Genomic DNA, 15,741 nt, shown 5'->3' with positions numbered 1-15,741 from the left:
CTGTGGTAGCAGAGACACCGGAGGGAATGCATAAAGCGGGCGGCTGGGCCAGGTCTGGGCTAGCGGGTCCTCGCGTTTTGAGAAAAATATTGGGCAGTGGGTGTTTTCTTCTGAGGCGAAGAGGTCCACCTCTGCTCTGCAGAATATTCGCCACAGCTTTTGGACTGTAAGAGTGTGCAGGGACCATTCGCCAGGGGGAATGGGGTTCCTGGACAGACTGTCTGGACCGTCGTTCAGATGGCCCGGCACGTGCGTCGCTCTGAGCGAGAGCAGGTGACACTGGGACCAAACTAGGATGCGTTCTGTCAGCCGGAAGAGAATTCTGGATCTGACGCCGCCCTGACGGTTTTAGATAGGAGACCACAGCCATATTGTCCGAACGGATCAGCACATGGTGACCGTGAATGCGCGGCGGAAAGCGCGTGAGCGCGTTCTCGACCGCCAGCATCTCCAAACAGTTTATGTGGAGGAGACTCTCCTGAGCTGACCAGGGGCCGAAGGCCGGTGAGCCCTCGCAGACCGCACCCCAACCCATGTTGGATGCGTCTGTCGAAAATGACTTTTCGGCGAGAAAAGGTCCCCAAGGAAACGCCCCGCTGAAACCATTCTGTCATGGTCCATGGCTGCAGAGCTGTGATACAGGTCTGCGTTACCTTAATCAGCTGGCGGCCCGTGGTCCACGCACGGTGAGACACACGGCTCTTCAACCAGAACTGAAGCGGGCGCATGCGCAGAAACCCCAGCTGGAGCACTGCGGAGGCTGAGGCCATGTAACCCAGCGCCTTCTGAAAAGTTTTCAGAGGTGTGAGTCTGTTCATCTGAAAAGATGCGGCGAGACGCTGCACACGGCGCGCGCGCTGTGTAGACAGACGAGCCGTCATTGAGACCGAGTCTAGCTCTATACCCAAGAAGGAGATAGTCTGTCTGGGTTGAAGTGCGCTCTTTGTCCAGTTGACAGAGAGGCCCAAACTTTTCAGATGGTCGAGGAGAACTGTACGATGAGACAGTAGCTCCCTCTGTGATTGTGCCAAAATCAGCCAGTCGTCCAAATAGTTCAGTATTCGCAGCCCCTGACTCCGCAGGGGGGCGAGCGCCGCATCCATGCACCTCGTAAACGTGCGGGGTGCTAGGGATAGACCGAACGGGAGGACGGTGTATTGATAAACCTGGCCTTCGAAGGCGAAACGTACGAATGGCCTGTGAAGGGGATTTATCTGAATCTGAAAGTAGGCATCTTTCAGATCTAGTGAAATGAACCAGTCCCCCTGGCGCACATGCGCGAGGAGTTTTCTGATAGTGAGCATTTTGAACGGTTTCTTCATGAGAACTCTGTTCAGAAATCTGAGGTCTAAGATTGGTCTGAGGCCGCCGTCTTTCTTTGGAACCAGAAAATAACGGCCGTAAAACCCCGACTCGCTCATAGATAGAGGAACTCTCTCTATAGCCCTTTTGCACAATAGTTTTGCTATCTCTGAACGGAGCAGAGTCACTGCTTCTGGGTTCACAATAGTTTCTAGCCGCGCTCGGAAACCTGGAGGGTGGCGGTGGAACTGTAAGCGATAGCCTAGCCTTATTGTGTTTAGCACCCACTGGGAAATTCCCGGAATAGCTTCCCACGCTTGAAGCGTAACGCTAAGGGGTGAATGGCTACATGGTCCCCGTTGCTGCACACAGCGGGCCGCGCGGGCGCGCTCATAGTGTTTATGACAGCGGGACTTACACTCAGAGAGGAGTTTAAGGGCCGTGTAACAGAGTGAGCAGAGGTGGGACGCGCACACGGGCTCGTGGGCGCGCTTATGCACTCTGAAACTCGAGCGGGTTGGAACCGCTTTATGAGAGTGGGCTCTGTGAGACACACGGGAACTGAAAAGCTTTTGTGTATGAGTGAACACAGTGTTGTGGGCACATTTTCTACACGTGAGGCTTTTATGCTCTTTTTGAGATATCTCTGGGTCGCCGTGAAAACGGTGTTTGTGCACATGCAGTGCTTTGTGTATGAGTGAACACAGTGTTGTGGGCACATTTTCTACACAATAGGTTTTTATGCTCTTTTTGAGATATCTCTGGGTCGCCGTGAAAACGGTGTTTGTGCACATGCAGTGTTTTGTGTATGAGTGAACACAGTGTTGTGGGCACATTTTCTACACAAGAGGCTTTTATGCACTTTTTTTTTTTTTTTTTTGATTTCTCTGGGACGCGGTGAAAACGGCGTTTGTGCACATGCAAGCGGGAAAAGAGACCGGCTTGTTGATGGCGGTGTACACTGCTGCAGTAGCCGTGTGAACGGGGACTGACAGAGGGCGAAACCTTGATGGCGGTTCAGCCATGGTGAGAAATAGCCGTCCTTTTCTCAGCTGAGGCTGGTCACGTGAGCGGCCTGCAGCGGGATATATATATAGCCTGAAATCGGCTGCACTTGTGACGCGCGTCGCGTGCAAGTGCGTGTTAGAAACGTGAGCGCTGCAAGCGGGCACGAGACTATTTTTAGCCTGCAGAGGCTGGACTTGTGACGGCATAAAAATTATCTGCGAGAGCCGGAATCGAACGCAAGTGCGTGTTAGAAACGTGAGCGCTGCAAGCGGGCACGAGACTATTTTTAGCCTGCAGAGGCTGGACTTGTGACGGCATAAAAATTATCTGCGAGAGCCGGAATCGAACGCGGGTCTCTGGCGCGAAAAGCTTTGTGATACACCACTGAGCCACAGGGGTAATGACACAAGCACAGTAGCGCGAGCAGATAAGAGGGCGTGATAGCAGTAACAGGTTCGGCCTCAGCGGTACTAACACACTATAACCCATTTGTCCAGCTTTATGCTCGGAAATGAGAACGTTTCTCATGAGCGCGGGAGAGCGCGGCCGCTTTCTGTCACGTAAGAGAGCTGGGCGCGAGCTCAGAGCTGCATAAAAAATTATCTGCGAGAGCCGGAATCGAACACGGGTCTCTGGCGCGAAAAGCTTTGTGTTCCACCACTGAGCTAGGGGGAAGACACAGGCTTAATAGCGCGAGCAGATAAGAGGGTGTGATAGCAGCGACTAGTTCGGCCTCGACGGAACTTAACGCAAAAAACCACTTGCCGGTGACGCGTATGCATGGGGCCGGGCTAGCTCTCTTGTAAAGTAAAGAAAGCTAGCCGCGGTTGGCACAGCTGTAAGCGGCTCGTCCCCCATTCAGCGCTCGTAGGCGGTGAGAGGGGGAGGCGGCGTAACGCTTCGAGTCGAGCCCGCAGGGTCAACAACAGAAGCCCAATCGCAGAGGAAACATCCGCCGTTGGCGAGAGAAAGCTCTGCGTGTCCCAGTCCCAGGCAGAGAGCGCAGAAGAAGGCGGGCTCTGGCGCTGAGAGTGACGCGGCATGAGCCGCAGGTGTGCGAGGCATCTTAAAAAAGACGCTCGCTGCTCTTTTAGATACACACACACAATACAAGAAGCTTTTTGGTAAAGGATATGAATCCGTCGGATGGCGCTAGCTTGCAGGACGTGCTGAAGGTGGCGAAGACGGCCGGCTTCCTCAGACTCCCAGATGCTCGCTAGAAGGTGCCTTTTCCACGACGGCGGCTTCTCTCAGGATCAGCAGATGCGTGTAGCCTCGCTGAAGATATGAAAAATCAATTTACAGCCTGAGAGGCGAATTTATACTCTCTGGCCACGCCCGTTTCGGCGGGCTCTGACGCAATGAGAGCAGGTCAGACTCTCATTGGCCGAGAGTTCATTCGTGTCTCCTCATAGGCTTAAGCAGTTCCCTGTGAGCGAGCCAATGAGCTGCTAGCTAGCCTGCTCATGCTCTGCTGCAGCTGAACTGCGTTGTGAATAGATACAAAATTATAGGATAATTTTTGGCTTCAATTTCTCAGAAAAGATGAATCTTTCCCGTAGCGTAAGCTAGCTTACGCAATACGAGAGAACCTCTCGTAAGAGAACTCACGGCCCACAACAGAACAACAGAACCGGAAGACAATACAATGCTGAATAAAGTCATAGTTTTTGTTATTTTTGGACCGAAATGTATTTCCGATGCTTCAAAACATTCTAACTAACCCACTGATGTCACATGGACTACTTTGATGATGTTTTTATTTCCTTTCTGGACAAGGACAGTATACCGTACTACATACATTTTCAATGGAGAGACAGAAAGCTCTCGGACTAAATCTAAAATATCTTAAACTGTGTTTCCGAAGATGAACGGAGGTCTTACGGGCTTGGGACGACATAAGGGTGAGTCATTAATGACATAATTTTCATTTTTTGGGTGAACTAACCCTTTAAGGACTACAACAAACGGCTGGTAGGAACTAGCTTACAACGAGCTTCTTCCCAGGTTGGTGACATCACAAAGCCTAAAATGTACATAAACCCCGTCCCTGGAAACACTCAACAAAGTGGGTGAGGCTATGTTGGACTGCTTTAGAGAAGAGGAAGAGTTGTTGTCGCTGTTTTTCACACCCCGGAAAAAAGTTTGTCCTAAAGCTGAAGAACTTAGAGAGGTAAAAATGTATTTCACACTGTTGCTGAACATTCTAACCTCAACGTTTGTCTGTGCTCTGCACATATTACGGAGAACAGCTTCCAGAAGAGAGTATGCAGGCTATAAGCACAAAGCCATTCCCATTTGTCAGGACAATCTGTTGTTTATGGATCACAACTTGTAAGGATGTTTTATTATTTGTAGTTGTGTTTTCCATTAACAGTTCCAATTATAAGCTTTATGTAGTTGCTATGATAGATGTAAACGAAGAGCAAAGCTTTGCCTCTACTCGCCTGCTAACTAACATTACAGTATTGATGTAGTGTTTACTTTAGCTTTTGTAAGCTCTTGCTTTTGTAAGACTGTTCACCGCCCCTTAGGAAAATTATCCATGTTTTGTGATCGATTACTGTTTGTATGACCATAGTTTTCTGACAAATATGATTAAATGGTTGTTAACATCATATCTATTAGAAAATTGCACAAAAAAAAAAAAAAACACTCTGAAACGTCCTGTGAAATCCGTGCTTGCAAAGTCCGTGCTTGAAATCCGTTCAGCACAATCCTCTTGTTCGTTAACATTGTCGGGGTCTGAATCGGGCTCATAATGGTTTGAAATTGATGCCATTGTTAATATTTACATCTGAGTAGAGCTCGCAGTTATGAAGAGACGTGATATTTCCCGAACACACGCTAAAGCGTGCCAATCACAACACACTGGGCCAGCTAACCAATCACAGCACATTTCGTATTTTGGAAGGAGGGGCTTCATCGAAAACGAAGCATTCAACCAGACTGGGGAGAGAAGAGCTGTAATAATGTAAAATATGTGAAAAATAATGCACTTTTTGAACAATAGAGCATGAAAACATATTGTAGTACACCCCAAAAACAAAATCAACACTGCGTAAAAGGGCATCATACCGCTTTAATCAAAATATCTTACCCTCCCTACGCAAAGAGATCTCTTCGTGTTTCGCGGCGCGAGGGCGGGACAACTTGTCACCCACATGAGATCACAACATCCATCCAACCAGCTGCAAGATTCTGAATAATCACTTTGAAAATCACTTTTTTGTGTTTAAAATAGAAATCACGATTCTTCCATGATTCTGAATAGACATCTAAACAAAATAACATGTAATTTAAAGTTCTGACAAGATGTTAATTGCTGCAGTCTATTTAAAGATTATTTTATAAATTTGAATTTAGAAAAATCAGTTTGAATGACTTATTCAATGGCTCACTTATAAAGACTTCACTTTCATTGCTGAATGAATCAGCGTTTCTGAATGAATCTCTTAAATGAACAACTCTATGTTGATCGCTACCGTAGACATCAGTGTTTACATCCGAATTATAAACCTTTATCCCAGTACTTCTGTGACCATTTGAATTATTGTAACACAGGAATTATATTGTGTAGTTGAAAATAGGGATGCACCGAAATGAAAATTCTGGACCGAAACGGAAACCGAAAATCCTGTATGCACTTGGCATACAGGTCTAATTCACGATGGTCAAAATCAAGTTCCGGCCTTAATCTTTCTTGTTCAAGAAGTCGTTTAACTCAGATATGGGGAAGAAAAGTCTAATTGCAAATTCCGTTGCATTCAGACAAGGGATCATCACTCAAGCATCACAGTACTCTAGTACTTGACAAAAATAGTAGTTATTATCATTGGTGTGAACAAGCCTTTATTGTTGCATTTTTTTTTCTGGTTGGTTAAGTTGGACAGCAATGGGAGGGATGTTCAATGAAACAGCGGAAGAAATCTATCTGACACATGTACAAACAATTAGGCTGCAAAATAGTTCATTCAGAACTTGCTCCAACTCCGCCCTGAGTCTCACTCCAACTACTCAAGAATAGGCTGAATAATTTGTTGAAAATTTTGAGCAGTCAAAATGATTACAATCATTACCATTATCTATCTGAGCTCAATGTTTGCAAGTCCATCTGATGCTGATGTGGCCTGTGTAGGCAGTGCACTTTCCTCATTAGGTCCTGGACCACTTACAGACCCTTAATGATCCGCTGGAAAGAGACTGACGGGATCGCTAGTCCACTTTTCGAGTCAGACCAGAGCTAATGGGTATTGCTGCGTGTGTGTAGCTTAGTAGTGAAATATCTGTTCTAGTCATGAAGGCTGTAAACACTATTACTATGCAAGCAACCCACTATTAACCCCAAGTATAGTCCAGAAATCATACCCTTGTAGCGCATACTTCAAATCTTTAAATTACATTTTTGAAAAACTGTATAATTGCTGATATGAACATTAATGCAATAAAACGGCTACTTAAGAGTACACTTTTTAATGCACTTAAGTACACTTTTAAAAACTTTATAATCATGTCAAATCTGCTTAAGTATATTCATTTAAAGTGTATTATTTCTTTAATACGCACTCTTTTTTAAAAGACATACTTAAGTGTACTTCTTTTTCACAAGGTTAATATAATAATAATAATAACACTGATAAGCAAACACATATCAATCACAACACCCTAGTACAGTAACGGAGAGCTTAGCAAAGTCAGGCTCCACTCACATTCACTTCTTAAAATGTAACAGTGTAGTTACTGCAAAATTCATGACCATTAGTTTTACCTCTAGTTACCTCAGAGGCAACTGTCACTGTACATTGAATGTTGCTTTGACTCAGAAAGTATTAAACAGATATAATTGTCAAAGAAGAAAATTAAGGAGCTAAATGTTAACTGCAAAGCATGTATTGTGCCTTCAACATAGCCCAGCCCTTATCACATGTGTATGTTTGAATTTTACAGATGCTCCTAAAGATCTCAAACATTTGCAGTTTCCTGTTTATTAATGTTGCTGTGTGATTCTTAATTACCGCACATAAAATGTCCATACATTGCAGGTATCTAGGGCTGCAACTAACGATTATTTTGATAATCGATTAATCGGACGATTATTTTTTCGATTAATCGACTAATCGGATAAAATTTTCAATTCGATTTTTTTGTTTATTATGACTAAATAAAACCCGGCTACACTTTATTTTAAGGTGTCCTTGTTACAGTGTAATTATATATTTAAGTACAGAGTAATATTAAGTAACTACATGTACTTACTATAGGAATAGGGTAGGATTAGGTTGAGGGTTAGTTGCATGTAATTATGCAGAATTTACTGTTATTACTACAGTAAGTACATGTAACATATGTAACAAGGACACCGTAAAATAAAGTGTTACCTAAAACCCTAAATTAGGGTATTTATGTGTAAAAGTGTACTTTAAAAAGTGCAAAAGCCACACATTGAGTTTTACAAATATCAATATTTGCATTGTTTTTAATGATAATTGCTGATGGCAAGTTGACAACCATGATTAATGTAAAAAAAAAACATTTATATCCAACATATTGTTTTAACACAATTTTTGTTAAAACAAATTTACAGACATGTTGTTCAGATGTGAAGATATAAACTAAAAACATCTAAAATATATAATTAATTTAATTTTTATTTAAAATTAATTGAATTATAAGGATAATTTGTAAAAAATAAATATAGAAAGACTGAAAACAAGCGTGTGAACAGAGCCGCAGTAGATCGCGTTTGAAAAACAATTAAAACTTAATAGTAGACAAATGCTATATAAAGAGAGCGGAATGGAGGTACGCAGCAAGCTAACAGGCTTGATTAAAAAGACAGGAAAAATGATGCATTAGTGCACAAACATTCGCTGAAAACCACTGAGTAGGCTACAGTGACTAAAAAACAATATTTTACTGTTGCTGTTATTAACTGCCTTTATATTTAGTGCTTCGCTTTGTAAAGACCGTTTTAATTTAATATTTCTGCGGTAGCAGTATTTTAATCCATCACTTATGTTGCGAGCAAACTGATTGCACAACCTGATGCTCGAGACGCAAAATACAGACATCCCAAGTCTCCCGGAAGTTCTGGAAGTCACCCGCATATTGATATGCTCCCTGATGCTCGCAAATTAGTTCAAACTCCCGGGATTTGAGCGCGCAAGCAAGAGCGCGCATGCGAGACAGAAGAGACTGTGCTCCAAACCGTGTAGCGCGAGCGCGGGGCAGAGCAACGGAGGGAGAGAGACCTTGCGTGTGTGTGCGTGTGTGCCTCATGAAGCGCGTGTAAGACAGAGAGCATCCTGATTGGCCCGTTTCAACCAATCACCAGTAAACGCTCCCCGTGACGTAAGCAGACCAACTAATCGATAATGACATTCGTTGACAACGATTTTCATAATCGATTATTATCGATTTTATCGATTAGTTGTTGCAGCCCTACAGGTATCAAATGCATGTCCTGAGAAAATAGCGAAGAAATTCTGAAACTGAAAAAAAATAATATGGTTCTCTATAAGACAATAACAAAAAACCTTTAACAAAGCTTCCTCATTGAGACAAAACCTTCTGGCAGCATCAGTCCCGTACATTTTACATTGTCCGAGGTCAAGCAATGTGCAGGAATATAAACTTCTCACCTGTCTGAGGGGAGCCCTGAACCGTTTCTGAGAGGGTCCTGGTTTGCTCCTGCTGGGCCTCCCCTTACTTTGGCTTGGGACCCTGATCTGGACCCCTCAGGACCGCTGTAGAACCACGCTCCCGACTTGGTGAGGATTTCTTGTTGTTTTCGGCACAGGTTGCATACCCACATTACCTACATGGAAGATGACAAATTAAGATTAAGGGGAAAAAACTGGCAGCAAGAACATAATAACAAACAAACCAAGATGTCAAGCTTTTATGGAGTTATGGTGTTCTAACTATTCCTTTTTTATCATACAGATCAGTAACGGCTCCTGGCCGTAAATTTAGGTAGGGCAGATTCTGGGTCTTAGCGCTAGTTTATGATAAACATTTTGTGAGCTTTATATTCTAATCGCTGAACACATGCAGAACACTTTTGGCAGTTTGCGTTATTCAGCCCGAGGGTGGCGCGCTAATGTTGACTGACAGGCTTTAAAGGGGTGGTTGATTATGATTTCACTTTTTTAACTTTAGTTTGTGTGTAATGTTGCTGTTTGAGCATAAACAACATCTTCAAAGTTACGACGCTCGAAGTTCAAAGCAAAGGGAGATATTGTCTTTTACTGAAATAGCTTTTTAAGGACTACAACAAACGGCTGGTATGGACTACAATGAGCTTCTTCTAAAATGTACATAAACCCCATCCCCAGGAACGCGATTTATAGATTAGCATGACAGAATATGCTAATCAATGACTAGAAGATAGTTAACTCCACATCAGCTAACTTACATAAATTCATCAACTAACCATTCAGAAATGTCCTTTTGCATTCTACATGTTGTCACTTCTTCTTGAGTCTCTCCATCTGTATGCGACTCCGGTTTGAACATAATAAAAGGCTAAACGTTTTTGAAATTTTCAGTGCATGTCTGCGTGAGGAGTTGCTAACACATACACACACACACACATGCACAAGCTCTTGAAGCTCCGCCCCCTGTGCAGGAAGCAGCAGCTCATTTGAATTTAAAGGGACACAAAAACAGTGCTTTTTTGCTCACCCTCAAAAAGTGACAATTTTAACATGCTATAAAAAATATCTGAGGGTATTTTGAGCTAAAACTTCACATACACACTCTGGGGACATCAGATACTTATTTTACATCTTGTGAAAAGGGCATTATGACCCCTTTAAGTACACACGAATGCTATCTAATGCCGCGTTCCAGGCAACCTGTAACCTGTGTTTTTCCAACTCGTAACTGGGAGTACATCGTTCCAGGCAACCTGTAACCCGTGTTTTTCCAACCTTATACCCGTGAAAGTGCACTGGAACGGCAGTTAAACCCGTGACTTCCCATCCGTGAACTCGTACTAGATCGATGTACTCCCAGTTACGAGTTGGAAAAACACGGGTTACGGGTTGCCTGGAACGCGGCATTAGAATTGCCCTAATGTAGTATTTATTGCTTCATTTATGAATTCCGGTGAGGAAAAGAATGTCATGTCTATTCTCAGAACAAACATAAAACAGACACAACAGAACTACATAAAGGCTATTCACATGAGCACGTTTATACTAAATGATTTATACTTTCATTAATTTGATACGCTACTCCACATAGGAAGAACAGACATGCCAACTAGTTCCTGACCTGATGCAGACTAATATACACATAGCTAAAGCGGACTGATATTGTCTTGGTCTGGAGTGAGGTTTATGTAATGTAACGTGAAAATAAATTTGCCCCAATTGCTTTCAATTAGAGCACACTACAGGTCCATTTTTCACCACAGATTTACAGTGGGGAAAATTGTGGGGCGCTATGGAGCTGCGGAGGGCTCAGGCACCCGCTGCCCTGCTTAAGGCCCCGATATACTCACGGCGAAGTTCTTTTTCGTTCTTTGTTTAGGGGTAAAACGAAGTTCAAAATACGTGAGCAGCGATATACTGTTAACAAACATTTTTTGTTTAGATGAGTTTAGATGAATATGTAAATATTTGCTGCACACTTTCCTCTCTATAACAAAATAAACACAACAAAACGTCCTCGGGTTACGACTGTAACCCTCGTTCCCTGAGAAGGGAACGAGAACTGCGTCGAATGACACTTTGGGGGAACGCCCCTCAGCGTAGCGCCTCTGAAGTATGAATGAAACTGAGCCGATCTCTGATTGGTGCAACGTCATGACGTGATGTGTGACGGCACATAGGCGGAAGCTATAAAGGCAGCCGGCACACATAAGATGTCAGCTTCTGTGATGAAGCAAGCGCTCCCAGGCAGGGGAAGGCGTGGCCAAGGGACGCAGTTCTCGTTCCCTTCTCAGGGAACAAGGGTTACAGTCGTAACCCGAGGACGTTCCCTTTCGAGGGAACTCCAACTGCGTCGAATGACACTTTGGGGGAACGAGTACCCACTACGCCACAACGCGCCCTGCCTGCCCTAGTGTGAAGCTGCTCACAGGCACACTTAGGACGCGAGCACAAGAGAGCCGGGTGTAGACGGAATGTCCAAACTATAAAACCTAATAAAAAGTATGAGGGGTAGCCCATCCTGCTGCATCGCAGACCTCCTGGATGGGGGCCCCCGCGAGAAGGGCTCTAGAGGACGCCATGCCTCTGGTAGAATGAGCCCTCACGGCCAAAGGTGAAGGCATACCGCGCACCTGATAGGCCGTGGAAATCGCTTGGACAATCCAGTTGCTGATGGTCTGCTTTAAGGCGGGAAGCCCCTTTCTGGGCGACCCGAAACACACCAGCAACTGGTCCGACTTCCGCCATGAAGAGGACCTCTGAATGTAAATACTCAGTGCTCTGACAGGGCAGAGCATGTGAAGTCTCTCTTCATTCGCCGTCACGTGAGGTGGAGGATGAAAAGCCTGCAGAACCGTAGGCCGTGCCGCACTGGACGGCACCTTAGGCAAATAGCCGGGCCTAGGGTGAAGAATGGCCTTAATGTTGCCTGGAGCAAACTCCAGGCACTCGTTAGATATGGAGAGCGCCTGGAGATCTCCTACCCTCCTCAGAGAAGTAATGGCCAACAAAAAGACCACCTTCAACGAAAGGTTCTTGGCCTCAGCCGACTCCAGCAGCTCGAAGGGGGCCTCAGCCAGCCCTTCGAGAACCACTGCCAGGTCCCAAGTGGGAACCCTGGTACGAGCCGCAGGTCTCATCCTCCAAGCCCCACGGAGGAAACGTATGACCAATTGGTGTCTCCCCAGAGGCCCATCACTCAGAGGAGCGTGGAAAGCCGCAATGGCAGCCACGTACACCTTGAGTGTGGACGGGGTAAGACCAGTGGAAAAGCGATCTTGGAGGAACTCCAGCACTGAAGCCACTGGGCAGTTAACTGGGTCCACCTCACGCTCCCTACACCAAACGGTGAAGACGTTCCACTTTAGGCCGTACAATTTCCTCGTGGATGGAGCTCTAGAGCTGAGTATGGTCTCCACTACTCCAGCTGATAGGCCGGCCTCTAGGTACTGTGCCCCCTCAGGGACCAGGCCCACAGTTTCCATAACTCGGGCCGAGGGTGAAATATTGAGCCCTCTGCCTGTGTCAGCAGGTCCCTCCTGATGGGAATCTCCCATGGAGGGCCGTCCAGGAGCAAAATTATGTCGGAGAACCATACTCGGGCCGGCCACAACGGGGCTACCAACAGTAGACTGATCCCGTCGCGACGGACTCTCTCTAGAACTCCCGGGAGCAGAGCGATCGGGGGAAATGCGTACAGACGTAGCCTCGGCCACGTCTGCACCATGGCATCCAACCCCAGCGGGGCTGGATGGGTGAGGGAAAACCACAGTGGACAGTGGGTCGTCTCTCGAGACGCGAACAAGTCCACTTCCACTGGGCCGAACCTCTGAGATATTGACTCCACCACCTCGGGGTGGAGTCTCCACTCCCCGGGCCTCAGCCCCTGTCTCGACAGGATGTCTGCTCCCTGATTTTGACTCCCCGGGATGAATGTTGCTTTTAGAGACAACAACTTCCCCTGGGACCACAGGAGGATCTGATGCGCCAGTCTGCATGGAGGGCGAGACCTCAGACCCCCCTGATGGTTTATATAGGCCACTACCGACATACTGTCTGACCTCACAAGGACATGATGACCTTTGAGGTCCGGCAGGAAGCTCCTCAGAGCTCGGAACACCGCCATCATCTCCAGGCAGTTTATGTGCCAGGAGGCATGATGGTCCTGCCATAGGCCTGTCGTAAAGCGGCCGTCCATTACCGCGCCCCAGCCCGTGAGGGAGGCGTCTGTCGAAACGGTTCTCCGGCGACATGACGCTCCCAACACTGGCCCTTGGGACAGAAACCAAGCTTTCTTCCACATAGATAGGGAACGAAGGCATCTGCGCATAACCCTGATCATGCGGAACGGGTTTCCCCTCGGGGAGAACCCCTTGGTTTTTAACCACCACTGAAGGGCCCTCATGTGCAGCAGGCCGAATGGAATGACACTGGACGCTGCTGCCATGAGCCCCAACACTCTCTGGAAGTGCTTCACAGTGATGGCTTGGCCTAGCCTTATCCTGGACACTGTGGTCAGGATGGACTCGATCCGCGCGGGAGACAATTGTGCTCGCATCGTGACCGAGTCCCACACCACTCCCAGGAACGTAGTTCTCTGGGCTGGTGTCAACACGCTCTTTTTCGTGTTGAGTCTCAACCCCAGGCTCTGGATGTGAGCGAGGACGACATCTCGATGCCGAACCGCCAGCTCCTGTGACTGTGCTAAAATCAGCCAGTCGTCGATATAATTGAGCACCCTGATGCCCTGAACCCTCAGCGGTGCCAGAGCTGCATCCATACATTTGGTAAATGTGCGAGGGGAGAGAGCTAGGCCGAACGGAAGAACCCCGATATTGGTACGCTTCGCCCCCGAAAGCGAACCTCAGGAACTTCCTGTGAGATGGAAGGATGGATATGTGGAAGTATGCGTCCTTTAGATCTATCGTGACAAACCAATCCTCGGACTGAATTTGACTCACGATAATGGGAATAGTGAGCATCTTGAACCTGAATCTCCTCAGAGAACGGTTCAGGTGCCTGAGATCTATTATTGGACGCAACCCCCCATCCTTCTTGGGAACTATGAAGTAGCGGCTGTAAAACCCGGACTCCCTGTCCGGTGGAGGAATACGATCTATAGCCTCCTTTGCCAGCAGGGAGTTTACTTCCTGTTCCAATAACCGACCCTGCACTGGGTCGACTACAGTCCAGACCACCCCGTTGAATCTGGGTGGGCGGGAACTGAACTGGAGCCTGTACCCATTTTGAATGGTGCGCAGGGCCCAAGGAGAAATATTCGCCAGATTTTTCCATGCATCGAAATATTTTACCAAGGGAACCAGGCTCTCGAGCCTGGCTTCGGGTATTAATCGGGATTCGTTCTCGGCCCCCTGAAGCGGATTCCCGGCAGGGCTGAACCGAAAACGATTCTCGATGGGCGGACGCGAATGCTGCCTGACCGCAAGCCTGTGGGGCGGACAGTGCAGCCTGCGTTCGCTGGATACCGATGTGTCCCGAAGCGTGTTTAACGGCGGGAGAGCAACATCGATTTCCTGCGGGCTCCGCGAAAGAGACGACCTCGGTCGCTCCACCACGGGTGGGGCCGCCCGCAGAGAACCTAGGCTGGCTAGGACCTCTTTGAGGAAGCCTTCAAACCCTGCAGGACGACCCTCAGGTCGCACTGTTTAGGCTGAGGCTTCGCCTGAGAGTGCCGTCTATGCCCCCAAGCTCCTTGAGGAGGGGCTCTAGAAGCGGTACTCTTTCACCAAAAAATACTGTTTTAATATTATTACAGTCTCGTAATCTACACGCTGCCTCGGCAAACGCGAGAATCGAGCGGTAACAATATATTTGGCTTTCATCCCTCGAGAAGAAAGTCAACAGGTGTGAGGCTGAAACATCCGACAGCGCATGGTTAATTTTGTAGGCCTACGCGTCGAGATATTTCTCAATGAACACTGCCAGCACCCTCAGGAGCTGACTGTGAATGCCTCGCACAAAACAGTATTATTTCCCTGTGTGTCCCTATTATTGTAGACTCGCAATCTAGCGCTGCCTCGGCAACGGCGAGATTCGAGTCATTCACAATATATTTGGCTTTCATCTCTCGAGAAGAAAGTCAATGGGCGCGACTCGCGCGAGGCTGAAACACCCGAACACACGGCTGTGTGTGCGTCGAGATATTTCTCGATGAACACAGCCAGCGCCCTCAGGAGCTGATCTGTGCATGCCTCGCACCCACACAGAATCTTTATTGCAGAGTAGACCGAATCTACGCGCTGCCTCGACAAACGCGAGATCCGAGTCACTATAGATTCTTTATTGCAATGCAGACCTTAAATCTACGCGCTGCCTCGGCAAACGCGAGATCCCAGTGAGTCACAGAATCTTTATTGCAGAGTAGACCGAATCTACGCGCTGCCTCAACAAACGCGAGACCCGAGTCACTATAGATTCTTTATTGCAATGCAGACCTTAAATCTACGCACTGCCTCGGCAAACGCGAGATCCCAGTCACAGAATCTAATTGCAAAGTAGACTCGTAATCTACACGCTGCCTCGGCAAACGCGAGATCCGAGCCACTATAGATTCTGTATTGCAATGCAGACCTTAAAGGATAATTCCGGTATTTAACACTTTGAGTCTATTTATTAGTTTGTTTTGGATGAACTAGAGTGGTGGACTTAGAAATTTTGACGTTGGGTCCTGTCTCGACTTTTTGACTATTTTAGAATCGCCTCTGAGTGCTTCAGAGTGGCTGTCTATGGGCATGCTCAAACATGTCCTTAA

The 15,741-nt window shown here is 46.8% G+C and overlaps 1 protein-coding gene across 16 annotated transcripts in view; it reads right to left on the bottom strand.

Annotated features, from left to right (window-relative positions):
* rims2b (regulating synaptic membrane exocytosis 2b) overlaps positions 1-15,741 on the bottom strand; it is a 232,465-nt gene that overhangs the window by 165,540 nt on the left and 51,184 nt on the right. For all 16 annotated transcript variants that reach the window (XM_056254608.1, XM_056254605.1, XM_056254609.1 and 13 more), the window contains exon 5: positions 8,952-9,127. In XM_056254608.1, coding sequence (XP_056110583.1) covers positions 8,952-9,127 — 176 coding nt within the window. The remainder of the gene's footprint in view (positions 1-8,951; positions 9,128-15,741) is intronic.

This window comes from Rhinichthys klamathensis, unplaced genomic scaffold, assembly GCF_029890125.1.
Source record: "Rhinichthys klamathensis goyatoka isolate OS25496 unplaced genomic scaffold, OSU_Roscu_1.1 h1tg000111l_1, whole genome shotgun sequence".
NCBI lineage: Eukaryota > Metazoa > Chordata > Actinopteri > Cypriniformes > Leuciscidae > Rhinichthys > Rhinichthys klamathensis.
The sequence above is the reverse complement of the archived record's forward strand: the minus strand, read 5'-3'. Positions and strand labels throughout refer to the sequence as shown.